General features: G+C 36.4%; 1 protein-coding gene across 4 annotated transcripts in view; it reads right to left on the bottom strand.

The window, feature by feature from the left end:
• Positions 1–395: 395 nt before the first annotated feature.
• The window catches only part of TMEM45A (transmembrane protein 45A), a 31,766-nt gene continuing 17,973 nt past the window's right edge, over positions 396–14,188 (bottom strand). For 3 of the 4 annotated variants that reach the window (XM_039322497.1, XM_039322496.1, XM_039322495.1), the window contains exons 3-6: positions 10,735–10,947; positions 9,792–9,976; positions 3,465–3,610; positions 396–2,601 (exon numbers count right to left, since the gene is read on the bottom strand). In XM_039322497.1, the coding sequence (XP_039178431.1) occupies positions 2,508–2,601; positions 3,465–3,610; positions 9,792–9,976; positions 10,735–10,947 (638 nt within the window). In that variant the 3' untranslated portion in view covers positions 396–2,507. The remainder of the gene's footprint in view (positions 2,602–3,464; positions 3,611–9,791; positions 9,977–10,734; positions 10,948–14,188) is intronic. The other variant, XM_039322498.1, reaches the window with a different exon arrangement.

Here is a 14,188-nt window from a genome sequence, read left to right as displayed (position 1 = left end):
TGATGCTCACCTGGCTAGGAGATGCTATAGGGAGAACACAAAAGAGATATATCCTCAATGCTTTTCTTTAGCCTAATGCCTGATTGCTGAGATTTCAGAGCAGTGAATTTGAAACAGCTAGCAACTATGTCTTCCAGGACGCCATTATGTCTAGCTATATTAAACTCCTATTCTTACATAACTGACCCCATTGATACATGACCATTGTTTGAGAGAGATGCTAGGCAGCATAACAGTCAAGCAAACAAAGATACAACAAATCAATCCGAATTCTCATTTGAGCAACAAATGACCAGCTGTTTCCAAAGGTCAGAAGATCCAACTTTTAGAACAAACATATTTAGATTGGTCTATAGATTCTAGAATAGAAAGTAACTCATTGCATACATTTGTGCTTACTTCAAAATAAACTAAAACTTTTTATTTCAACATACACTATAATACATTGAAATATTATTAAAACCTAATAACTATTGATAATTTTAAAGGACTTGAACCACCTATGATCAGCTGAGAGGATTATCCTTACTCCTGAATTAGAAAATTTGCCATTTTTGTATTCCATATAAAACCACAAAGTTCTTCAAATGTATAATTGTTGAAAAAAAGATACACATAATATACATATTTTAATTACATTAACATTCGTAATGTTTTATCTCAAATTAGATATTCTAACCTGAGTATGTACTGTAAGTTAAAGCTAAAGGCACATATCCTGTAGTCTTTCCTGAGCATTGTTTCATGTCATATTACTTCAGATAAATAGAATTCTTGCAGAGTCCTTCTCGCAATATGCAGAGATGATATTAAAATGCCAAACTGAGAAAAGATAAAAGGCATCTACTAAATATTGGGGAGAGAGGGAAGATTGCCTACAACGGATTGCTTTTTATCTGTGTTAACAAAGAGCACAAATAAGCAAGTCTATGGTGTATAGTTTTTGCCCAGGGTACCTGTCAGTGAGATGAGTGACATAAAAATTTAATAATAAATAAATAAAATTTACATCTTTGACTTGGTGAAGGTGACTCAGGCAATGCCTGTAGATGCCCATGGCTGGGTAGGGAGTGATGGTGGAAGAGGAGCTACAATTGATAGTTAACAGTGACTGGCTGGGAAAAGATACAGGGAATAGAAGCTCTTTGTAAACATGAACCCAAGGAGAAAAAAGGCAATCTGATATTTAGGCTGGGTCAATATTTGAGTGGATTTCCCAACTGGAGTACTCACTGAAAGATAGGCATTTTGAACAGGGTGATGTAATGATATAAATGGTTGTAATGGAACACAAGGATGTCACATTGCATCATTTGCTTCAAGGAGTGATGGCTTATTGTGTCACTGTCCCTGCCTCTACAGATACCCATGAATTGAAACTTAAAGTAAAACAGTTTAAGCAATCACTTATCACTAAAAGCAAATGAAGGCTCTGGGCTCTGTATAAACACAGTATTCTAAACATGTTCACCATCCTACAACACTGCAAAGGTATGTTAGCATTTGTTTACAAATAACAATTTTTGGTTTACTTGTCAAAAACACACTGTCTGCAGTCAAATCCTCTTCACATTTTGTACAGCTATACTTATCTCCAAGTCACAAAAAATACCAGCTGTGATCCTATCTGACAGTGATTCATAAGTTCTATGTGCAGCAAAATTTTCTGTGATATATATAAAAAAGGGGTGGGCTGTGATTGCGTGGTCACAACACAATGATGACTTTTTGGACACATAGACAAGCACACCAGAAGTGCCTTGCACAGGTGCTTTAATGACTTGGAGAAAATTGCTTCATAATGTGAATCTTGAACCCAGTGAATCTCTTATCCAAGGTTTGCATAAGCATCATTGCAAAATAGGGATTTGAAACATGGCGTGAGTCTTTGCACTGAATGAATTCAAAATACAGAAATCATCTGAAATATACTTTGACCTTATAGTTTTCTTCTTCTTTTTATAAAAATAAGCCAACTCTGCTGTAGGTAATTCTCATATGCAAAGTAATATACAGAGTAATTTGTGGAAATCATTATTTGCTGAAACAAAATATCTGGCTTTTTGTATTCTTTGATAATAAATAATTACAAAAATAAAAAAAATAAGAAACAAAGCAATACATTTACAAATATAAATTTGAAATCTATCCTAGAAATTATTTATATTTATAAATAGTGATAATGTATAATTGATTAATTTTACTATTTTAATAAATATCCTATTTTCTGCTACATTGCATCTGGTGTTTGAAAAATATGTGAAAATTTCCCACTTTATCCAAGAACAATGAAAGAGTGGATCCACCATTTGTTAATAGCCAGAACTGATTCTCATTTGAGATGCTACAATGTCATTTGTTTCTACTTCAATTGAGAAAAACAATGCCATAATACATTCATAAATTAATGTTTAAATTGTATAAGACTAAATAATGAAAAAATAGAATCACTAGGGACTAGAAATACTAAAATAGAAAGTGAACTATGAGAAAATGTTTCTGTAGAATTAAATTTCATCTTCTGACTCCTGTTCTCGCTCAGATGTTTTCAGCAATCCGATTTCCATGGATGGGACTTGCATTATTTTGGTACGAACCACCCTGGAGAAGAAAAGTTACAAGAACAATTCATGCTAAATTATCACACATTCTAAGCTAATTAGTGATTAAGTAGAGGGATAGTTATTTTTACACAAGATAGCACATTGAATGCAAAAACCAACTCTACTATTCCATCTATTTTTACAATATTTAGCTTTCTTTTTCCAAAGTTGTTCTTATTATACCAATATTACTGTGTGGCCAATAAATTATATGGATGGATAAATGTACTCTTCATTCTTAATGTTTAACATCACTAGGGTATTATGTCCAGTTAATATATTATAATCTGTGCCATATAGATCTATGATATATGAAATCCAATGCATGGCTTAATCTGCTGCCTCAATATGTTTTTGTCCTTTGATTTTGTCCTTATATTCTAATCTCAGAGAAGTACAACCTGTTGGGAATATTAGATTATAAAACAACAACAAAAATAATAGGCAAAATCAAAGTATTACATAGTAAGGTCTTCCAAACCTGTGTGCTGAGCTGAATGACTACATAGATATCAAAATAAAGAAGCTGACTAAAAGAATCTCAGTAAGAAATTAAAGAGTTGACATTCTTCCAGCACTAGTATGAACAGCTTTTATATAACTGTGTATATAATTGTATACACAGTTTTATGTATACAACTGTACATATGCAATTTGTTTGCAATTTCTAGGCAGGCATCAAGGAACAATTGTGTATTTCAAAAGTTATAGGTTGAATGCCATTGCATCTGTAAACTACTATAATTTTTCATTCCTATCCAATTGGAGTACCTATTTTTGAATAAATGGAGATTTTGAATAAAGTGTAAAATTCTTGACATTTAAGTGGAGCTCTTTAGAATACCAATAATATTCATTTACCAGCTGACTAGAATATAATTGACTGCCATGATAAGAAGTATAATTGCATAATGCCAGCAATAGCACATGGTGAGAAACATGATATTACTGTGATCCACTTGGCTCCATTCTGGACTTCCACTTGGAGAGTAAAGGACAAATCCAATCTGTAAAAAAAGGGGGGCATTAGAAATACTGGGATTACCTCTCTCCAATTATATTTACTTCTCAATAAGATCTGATAGTGTTCCATGCTTCAGGGCCATCTCTAAAACTAGTGCTTTCCAAACTTTTCCTTTATTATCCAAAACTGCCTATCAGAAAGTCCTTATTTAAATGTCCCACTTGTGATTGGATAATGGGTTTGTGTGTTATTATCCAAAGAAAAGCACAAAGAAAAGCACCCAATTTGGGATAATATACCCAGATTTGGGGAGCTGTTGGAGAGCGACTATCTCAGTCAGGAGGAGACAAACTGGGAATTAATTTGGAGTCATTAAGTAAACACAAGAGGCAAGGCCTGACTTCTTGAATGTTGCTGGATTTTATCTAGTCTTTCCCAGGGGCAAACTGCCATCTGGTAAGATTCCTGTGAAATTAGCATAGAACAATAAAATATCTAGTTTACACTTTACACATGTGGTCTGGTCATTCATACCTAACATGCCTTTTCTCAAGCTGGTTTACCCTGTGTAATAGCATCCCCCTCCAGATCCACATGCCCCCAAATTTTCCTGCTTTTAAGTAATGCTTTGAAGACCCAGGCAGGATTTGTAGAGCTATCTGGGATAGCTGTTTCAAATCTTGAAGTGCCTTTGGTGAAAACTGCTTTGTGTCCAATTACATTTTAAGTCCGTTTGTTTTTTAGTTATCATCCTGCATTGTTTTAGAAAGGGTGGCTATATAAATTGCCATGAATAAATACAGTTATAAGATTTCCTTTCTGCTTTGTGTGTTCTTTATTATAGCTTAAGGCTGAGGTAGGCTACACTTCTTTGGTTGACATCCTTTTTTTCCCATATAGTCAGTAGTGCTGAAGCATGTGGGGAGTGGAGTAAAAAGCAAAAGTTTATGCCACTGCTTCTTTGAAAATGTCTATTCTCATTCTGATGTCCACTTTTTTTTCTGTTCTCTCATTTCCTATAGTTCCGATGAAAAATTTATCTCTTGCACAGTTCTTTAATTAGGCTGAAGGCCACATAAACTGAAGTTGAGGGCTGCATATACCCAAAAGTTGGCAGATTATCTGCCTGTATTATAAGAATAGAGAGTTAGAATCATTTTATATCAGCTTTCTCTACAAAGGCATTCTCTAGGCCTTTGGAACTTCCCAGTAATTTCCATTATACTAGGATGATATGGGGAAGGCTGATTTAGATATTAACTTTATCTAATATTCACTATGTAGATTTGGCCAGGTCACAATCATTGGGCAGGCTAGAAGAGTCTAACCACAATTCTTAACCTTTAAATATTTTCCTTATATGCTACCATACTTATAAAAGGGGAAATATGAAATAATTTCAAAGTAAAGTAGTCCTGTGCCCAAAGAAATGCAACAAATGAAAGCATTCTAACAACTCTGCCAATGAATCATCAGATCATAGCATCCATAAAGTCTTCCTAAAAATGCTGCTAAATCCTAAAGACCTCTCTTTCAATAAACAATAATTGTTTTTCTACATTTAAACACGTGTAGCATAAATCCTAAAGTGGGTTTAAAGAAAACACTAAAATGGGCTTAATAAAATAAACCAGTAATTCATAGAGAAAAAAACCTGTAAAATCCTGATCTTACCTAAATATGCCACATGACCCAATGTATGGTAATACTCGACTTAACCATCGTTTAGTGATCGTTTGAAGTTACAACAGCACTTTTAAAAAGTGACTTACAAAACCAATCCTTGCACTTACAACTATCACAGCATCGCCATGGTCCCATGATCAAAACTCACGTGGCTTTGCAACAGGTATGTATTTACGATGGTTGCAGTATCCCAAAGTAACATGTTCACCATTTGTGACCTTCCCAGCAGGCTTTCAACAAACAAAGTAAATGGGGAAACATTGCATAATTCACTTAACAACTGCAATGATTCACTTAACAACTGTGGTAAAAAGGTCATAAAATTGGACATGAATCATTTAACAACTATCTTGCTTAGCAACATAAATTCTAATCCCACCTGTGATTATTACTCAAGGAATACCTATACTTTGCTTCACTGCTCTGCTACCTAAGGATCTCCTCTCCTCTCCCCTCCCACTCATCTCATCTCTCAACCAAAACCTCTTTCTGATCATTAAAAAGTCTTCTATTCCTGTCTGATTTGTTATCTTGGACTATATCAGAGCTCCATGGGCAGGACAGGGGAAAATGCTGGCAGTTAAGTTTCTTTTCCTCCAAAGAAACAAACAGACAGAGATAAAATGTCTGAAGCAGGCACTGATAGAAGAACAAATAGTGGTAATCACTCTACTGTAACATAGTAGTAGTAGTAGTAGTAGTAGTAGTAGTAGTAGTAGTAGTAATAATGGAAGGGACCTTGGAGGTCATCTAATCCAACCCCTTGCTCAGTCAGGAAACCCTAGACCATTTTAGACAAATGGCTGTCCAGTCTCTTCTTAAAAACTTCCAATGTTGGAACATTCACAGCTTCTGGAGGCAGGTTGTTTCACCGATTAATTGTTGTAACTGTCAGAAAATTTCTCCTTAGTTCTAGTTGCTTCTCTCTTTGGTTAGTTTCCATCCATTGCTTGCTGTCCTGCCTTCAGGTGCTTTGGAAAATAGCTTCACTCCCTCTTCTTTGTGGCAGCTCCTGAGATATTGGAACACTGCTATCATGTCACCCCTCGTCCTTCTCTTCGTTAAACTAGACATACCCAATTCCAGCAACCGTTCCTTGTATGTTTTACCTTCCAGTCCCCTAATCATATTTGTTGTTCAAAACTGGATGCAGTATTCCAGTGTGGCCTTACCAGGGCATTGTAAAGTGGTATTAACACTTCATGTGATCTTGATTCTATCCCTCTGTTAATGCAGCCTAGCATTGTGTTAGCTTTTTTGGCGGCTGTAATACACTGCTGGCTCATATTTAAGTGACTCCAAGATCCCTCTCACAGTTGCTGCTATTGAGCAAGGTACCACCTATTCTATACCTGTGCGTTTGGTTTTTCTTGCCTAAATGTAGAACCTTACTTTTATCACCAATGAATATGTTTTTGTTAGATAGCACCCAATGTTCAAGTCTGTCAAGATCCTTCTGTATCTTAAGCCTATCTTCTGGAGTGTTGGCTATTCCTCCCAGCTTAGTGTCGTCTGCAAATTTGATGGGTTTCTCATCTATCCCACATGCTGAGTACGGCCGGTCAGCCAGCTATGAATCCATTGGTGGTGATGCGTCTAACCCACATTTTTCTATCTTATCAAGTAGTAGGTTGTGGTATACTTTATCAAATGCCTTACTGAAGTCCAAGTAAATTATATCTACAGCATTCTTCTGGTCCACTAATTTTATCACCTGGTCAAAGAATGCAATAAGATTTGTCTGGCACGATCTGTTTTTGACAAACCCATGTTGGCTTTTGGGGATGACTTTGTTTGCCTCTAGATGTTCGTTGATTCATTGCTTGATTATCTTTTTCAAGATCTTCCCAGGTATTGAGGTCAGGCTGATAAGTTTGTAGTTTCCTGACTCCATTTTTTCCCTTTTTTGAAGACGGAAACTACTTCAGCTCTTTTCCAGTCCTCTTTCCACTTGTTAATATTTGTTGTCTCCGACAATCAGCTACTTCTGGCTGACCACATGGGTGCAGTCAGCCTTTCTTCCTGCCAGTTCCAAGGGCTCCTTTGGATCAAGTGGGACAGCTAATGCTGGCCCGTGATCTGCAAAGTTTCATCCTTTGGCCAGTTGCCTCTACAGGGTGATTTTTGGTCTTATTGGACCCCCCAGCTGGTAGAAATTGGGCTTGGGGAATGGAGCTTCATTCTCCAGCGCCCATGTTGCAACGACGTCACCAGAAACCCAGCATGTTGGCTTTTGGTAATGACTTTATTTGCCTCTAGTGTTCGTTGATTCATTGCTTGATTATCTTTTCCAGAATTTCCCAGATATTGAGGTCAAGCTGATAAGTCTGTAGTTTCCTGGATCCATTTTTTCCCCCTTTTTTGAAGATGGAAACTACATCAGCTTTTTTCCAGTCCTCAGTGGTCTAGGATCTTTGAAAGATATAGTTCAGTGTTCTGAGATCACATGTGCCAGTTCCTTCAGAACCTTGGGGTGTATCCATCTGGTCCTGGTGATTTGAACTCATCTAGGGTGGACAGGTGTTCCCTTACCATTTTTCTTGCCTATGTTTCTAATCTTCTTTTTTACAGTACTGTTTTTAATAGGTTGGACTGTTTTTTCCCTTTATGTAAATATGGATGCAAAAAACTAGTTAAATAGTTCTGCTTTCTCCATTGCTTGTCACCTTCTTGCCACTTCCTCCCACTAATGGACCAATCATTTCCTTAACTTTTTTCTTGTTTTTTACATGTTGAAAGAAGCTTTTTTTGTTATTTTTGACTTTTGTTGCAAGCCTTAGTTCATTTTGAGCCTTAGCTTTCCTCACTTCATTTTTGCAGGCTCGGGCTATTTGCTGATATTCTGCCTTAGTTATGTGCCCCACTTTTTATACTTCTCCTTAAAGTCCAAGACTCTAGTTTGACTGTGTTCTATTGCTTGTTCTTGTATAATGTTGAATTCCAATATTGCATGGTCACTCCCCCCGCCAAGCTTCCTGTGGTTTCAACACCTTCTATCATTTCAGCTCTGTTAGAGAGAATGAAGTCCAATATGGCTGATTCCCTAGTTCCCTTCTCTACTTTTTGGGAGACAAAGTTGTCTGCTAGGTTTGTCAGGAATCTGTTTTATCTTCCACTTGGTGCAGAGTTTGTCTCCCATTTGATGTCAGGGTAATTAAAGTCCCCCATTACTATTGTGATGTGCTTCCTACATACCTTAGTTAACTGATTAGCAAAAAGTTCATCTATTATCTCTGTTTGATTGAGTGGCCTATAGTATACACCTATGGTATCCCCCCCCCCTTTTATATTGATCCAAATGCATTCAAGACAGTTTTCATCATTGTTGTGCTCTATTTCTGTAGAGATGTAGTTATTTCTTATATAGAGAGCAACTCCACCTCCTCTTTTATTTGGTCTGTTTGTTTTAAATAATTTAAATCCCTCTAGCTGTGTGTTCCATTTGTGGGTTTCATCCCACCATGGTAACAATATCATATCTGCCCTCATTAACCTGAATTTCTAGTTCATCCTGTTTACTGTTCATACTCTGTGCGTTGGTGTACAGACATTTGAGTCCTTTATGACTGACCCTGTATTTACTTTCTACATAACTTGTGTGATGCCTGAGTTCCCTATTTTCTTACCACCTGTTTGATGAGTGCACTTTGTGTGGCATTCACTATTAAAAGCTTGATTTTGCTTGGCAGCAAGGTTGATATTCTTGTCCACACATACACGTCTATGTTACATACACTGATAACCCTATAATTTTTAGATTGCCAGGGGCAGGATTGTTCTGTGTCAATTAACTCACTGTCCCCATTTTTCAGTTTAAATATTTCTCCAGAAAATCTGTGAATTTATTGCCAAGTAACTCAGTCCCTTTCTTTGATGGGTGCAAACTATCTCTTTTGTACACTTTTTCATTGGACCAACTGGAGACATCGTGACTAATATAACCAAAGTCTTCCCCTACACCACTCCTTTAGCCACATATTGAATTCTGCTATACACTGGCCTTTTCCATTTTGCTCCTTATATACTGGTAAAACCTCTGAAAACTATCCTGCTAAATTCCTGCCCCAAGCTCTGGAAATCATTCTGCACAGAGAGTACGTCTTTTCGGGACAGATCGTTAATGCCAAAATGTACAATAGCATCCACATCACACTCCTTGCTGGCATTCTTGACTATCTTAAAAATACGCTTGCTGACCTTATTAGGGACTAAGGAGACAGGTCAAGGTACTTGGGATGATGATAAGCAGGGGACCGTGGTCCGAGATAAAGAACTTGATTTGGACAGGGGAAAGTGTGAATCAGGTATTACATACCAGTCATGCAATATTTACAATAATGCAGAGTAATCTCCAATATCATTACACTGCAGTCACCTTAGCAGATAAAGAGAAGCAGAGACAGGTTGAAGCAGTGAATAAGCTGGTATCCAGTAAGTGTTCAGCCGCTGTTTGGAGATTTCATTTGCTGATCCTGGTTCTAATCTCAAAAGATATTTTTAAAATGCATCAAGAAAAAAAAGAAAAATTATTTACTCACCTGCCAGAACCAACTTCCTTGCAATATGCAAAGACTTGTTCGGAACATCTCAAGAACAATGCTATTGTGGAAAAAGACTTCCAAGAATATGCAGATGGCACCTCCAAATATAGTTATTAAAAGCAACTGATGAACATGAAAATCTAACATGGAACGCCCATGGATGTGATAATAAAATAGAAAACCTGTTGAAAAGGAATGAGAAGTCAACTACTTTTTATTCTGCAGGTTTTATACATGATTGCTGCTAAAAACCTTTGGGTTTTGTGTCATGCAAACTATGTATTTAATTCCAAAGAGTCTTAGCAGGTTATATAAAAAAACTTTTGGAAGCTGTTATTGCCACCACAGGAATTATAAAGTACAAGTGCCTTGGGTCATGATGTTCTTATTTTGAATGTTTAAACATATATAGGATGTATGCATTCAAATTTGCAGAAAGATGTTGTATTTAACTTTGTATAATGTTTAATAAATACATAAATAAACAAATAAATAACGCAATCTATTTACTTGAGCCATATACTTTAAGCAGATGAAAGATAATGTAATTCAGGACTGCTACTGTGAAGATTTTCGGTTGTTTACATGATTAATATGTTAAACAACATCCTTTGAGGTACCTACTGTACAGTGATTTTTGTTTAATCTCTTTAAACATAATTTATCCTCAGATAGTAATGTTAAATTATTTCAAACATAATCAATTCTTAATCTCTTTAAATAAAACAAATCTTCCACTCTGCATGTATCACTAATAAATAGATGCTTATTAATTCATTATTTCATAGTCTTTATCTATTTTTGTTCCCTATTTCTGTTTCCTTTCTCATATTGATTACACAACATAGTTACCTTAATAGATAAATTTAGTCTATTCTTTTTCATTTGGGTTCAGAAAACTTTTCTACATAAACAGTGCAGTGAAATACCATAAGCTCACCTTCCACAAAAACAGCAAGTGAGAGCATCATTCGGTCTAAGGCCTCAGGTAATACATTTGTGCTGTGAGTCACAATGTCCACTAGTCCTGAGATGCCATAGAAGAGGTACATGGTTGCATGCTGCCAATTCATTAAGTAATTCCACTGCTTTTTTTCATAATTATATAGCTTCAAATGAGGTCCATCAGGAACAAACTGCTCTGCCATCATACCTGTATAAAATAACAAAGGGATACGCAAGCAACCTTTTTTTTGGCTATTATGCAAAAAAAAAAATCAAATTATTATTTTATCTAATGGTATTAAGCTGCTTACAGCTAAGAGTGCTACTGTGCAATAGGCCTGCTTCAGAAATAAAATTAAAGTGGCTCCATAAATAACATATTTTATTTGTAAAACTTCTCACATTTTCTTATCATATCCTCCATATTTTTTCTTACCATGTATAAAATCATATAGAGAAAAAATGACACTGCAAAACATACTTCATTGGTAGTGGTCTGTCTGGAAACATTCATACTCTATCTTGCACATTTTCATTTCTTGAAATAAATTTCACAACATCTTCAGTTCTATGCAATACCTATAATGTGAACAAATCACAGACCATAGCACCAAGTCTGTGAAATTCATTGCATGCTTATATTTGTAAAGTGTATTTCATGTTTAAATTACATTTCTAAAATTGACAGGAGTCGCCCAAGATATTTTGCTATAGTATTCCTAAAATATTTGGATGGTCACCTGAATCTTATGTCAGCTGTAATGGTGAACTAACATCAGTGAAGGAGGTTGGTTGTGGAGGTGCTGGATGGACTATGTAGCAAACAAAGTTTATCTTCCAACAGACAGAGAGAGTTGGATAAGCCCAAGAGAAATGGTCAAGGCTTGCCACTGGTTTCACCACATATATCCTTGACCAAAGATTACTACACTCCTTCTATCTGGGATGGTCATCCTCTTTCATTGAGCACACAGCTTTAGGAGGGATGAAAATGGAACTATGAGTGAGGAAGAGGATACCCCCCTAGCTAGCCAGATCAATTGAATCAACCATGGCAATCAATGGGGTGACAGATGCCACAGCCAGATCACCTTCACATCTATACCGTTGCTTTACCCTGCCTAATTGTAGGGCCATTGGCTACCAAGAACTGGGATATGAATGGAACTATGCTTTGTAACCAAGACAATCTCTAAGTTCACAGATCATTTTATGTAATTATTTTTTTACTGATTGTTTTTGAATAAACCACAACTAGCTGAATTCATTTATCATGCCAAGCAATACTCATCTGAGAATGGAGGTTGCTTCATCTCTAAATGTAACTAACTGTTATCTATGTGTAGGTACTACCATGGGTGAACAACGGCCTTGGGAAGCACGTGAAATAAATTTTACTGCCCTGATTAGTCAAAATATCACTGGAAAAGCCACAAATAGACCTAACATGTGGACTCTGACCACTTCCATAGTGGGAAGCCTCTGTTTTAAAAAGAGAAGGTTCTGGTAAAAACCTTAGGGAGACTTAGGAGTGAACATCTCTTGTAGATGAGCACCTCCGTATCCTTTTAGTGGATTACCGATGTTTCGGCCTAACCCCAAACTCCCATGGCAAACATTCCCCAACTGTCTACTTTATGGACCAATCTAACAGATGCCACCCTCAACTGAACTGCCCCAGATGGACCTACTACTTGGCAAGAAGATGGAATGTATAAGTTATCGGACTCTTATTTGTATATTTAATAGAACTGTTAGACTGCAAGCTGTATTAGAAATTATTACAAATCAAAGGCATTTAGAATAACATAATGCTGTTTTGCTTCTCTATACTATGCTTGCGCAGGGACCTCCATTAGCCCAAGGCAAGAAGTACACGTACGAAAGATAAAGAAAATTAATTGGTTAAAATAACACTACAAAATGGACTTTCGGTTCCGGATCGCAGCGCTCGCAGCTGTGCGAAGAGACTGCTCTCTTCACCAGCTGATTCTCCACTGCCGGTAGACCCTTAACCGGATCGAAAAGCCGCCTTGGAGGGGCGGTTACCGGTGAAGAGGTCCTCGTCGTCTGTGGGAAAGTGGCAGCTTCTTCCACGGCCTGAGATTGCTCCTTTGGGCCGACAGTGGAAAGAACGGCCAGTAAAATGGCCGTTCACCTTGCTGCTGTAACCAGAAGTCAGAAGAACATCTAAGCACAGAAACCACCGTGGCTGATCCGGGTGAGACTTTTTTCTTTCCCTCTCTTGGTTCTCCTTTTTCTTTTGTGCCTGTAAAAAGCACTTTTGAAATTACTCCTCTGCTCTAAGAAAGTGGCGTTTGTGAGTGGGAAAAAGAACCTTAAATGGATTGAATTAATTTAAAGTGACTTTTTTTCTTCTATTTTTTTTATTCACTTTGGGGTCTTGGAAATTTTTTTTAATATTGAATCTACTATTGGACTTAGTCTACATTTGAAGAATTCTCCTTTCTGTGTTTTCTGATCTTGTTTATGATATTTCTGATCTATGGGAGAAGATTTTACTGAGGACACCTTGTGGAAAAAGTTAAAATTGCAACTGTCTCTTTTTTCTGATGATGAGACTGACTTTGACCTTCAGATTACCATAAAAGGAAAAATACAAAGAAATTTAATAGCTGTACTGGTGGAGGTGGACACTGATTAAATGTTCCTTGAACACAGCCTCTACTAAATGATACAGACTGTTTCTAATTACTTTGTTCAACTTGACTATAAACTTATACTGGAAAAACTTTATGAAGCTACTGATGAAATACATTTGCAAATAAAAGAATTTACTATGGAAATAAAAAACAGAAATCCTGCTTTGAATTTACAAATTGACCCCCAGACTTTATCTGAGCACTATATAGACCAAAAAACAACAGAAGCGGGATTAACTAAAGGTAAAGAAGATTCCACTCTACTTCATATGCATGCTGATGAGATCTCCGAGGAACTAAAAAGGACTGTAACTAAACCACTTACAACCCTAAAACCAATAGAAATGGAGAGACAAGCTCAACGAACTGAGAACTATGGTAGCTTGGATAAGTAACTATTATCTACCTGCTATTCAACAGTTTCAAACGTGGAGACTTGACTCTTTAAAACAACAAGGGATTACTTACAAAGGAGCTAGGTCTCTAAAACAGAAAAGGGGACGTCTCTGTTTGATCCAAAGGATATTACAAGGCATAAAAAGTGACTTGTTCATTGATATAGAGGCGTTGTTATGGAAACCTGTCTGGCATAAAAGGAAAGCTAGAATAAGATTTAAGAGTGTGACTTAAGGCTTTATGTAATGGGTTTAAAAAGCTTATTAGATATGGACTGATTTATGGCTTAAGACAGTTAAATAAGATGTTATATTGAATAAAAATTAATTAAAGGTTTGAATTTAATAACAAGATGTTTGTCTATGTATTAATATGTTTTGGATATAGTAA

This window comes from Crotalus tigris, unplaced genomic scaffold, assembly GCF_016545835.1.
Source record: "Crotalus tigris isolate CLP2741 ecotype Arizona unplaced genomic scaffold, ASM1654583v1 scf7180000024115.3125172, whole genome shotgun sequence".
NCBI lineage: Eukaryota > Metazoa > Chordata > Lepidosauria > Squamata > Viperidae > Crotalus > Crotalus tigris.
The sequence above is the reverse complement of the archived record's forward strand: the minus strand, read 5'-3'. Positions and strand labels throughout refer to the sequence as shown.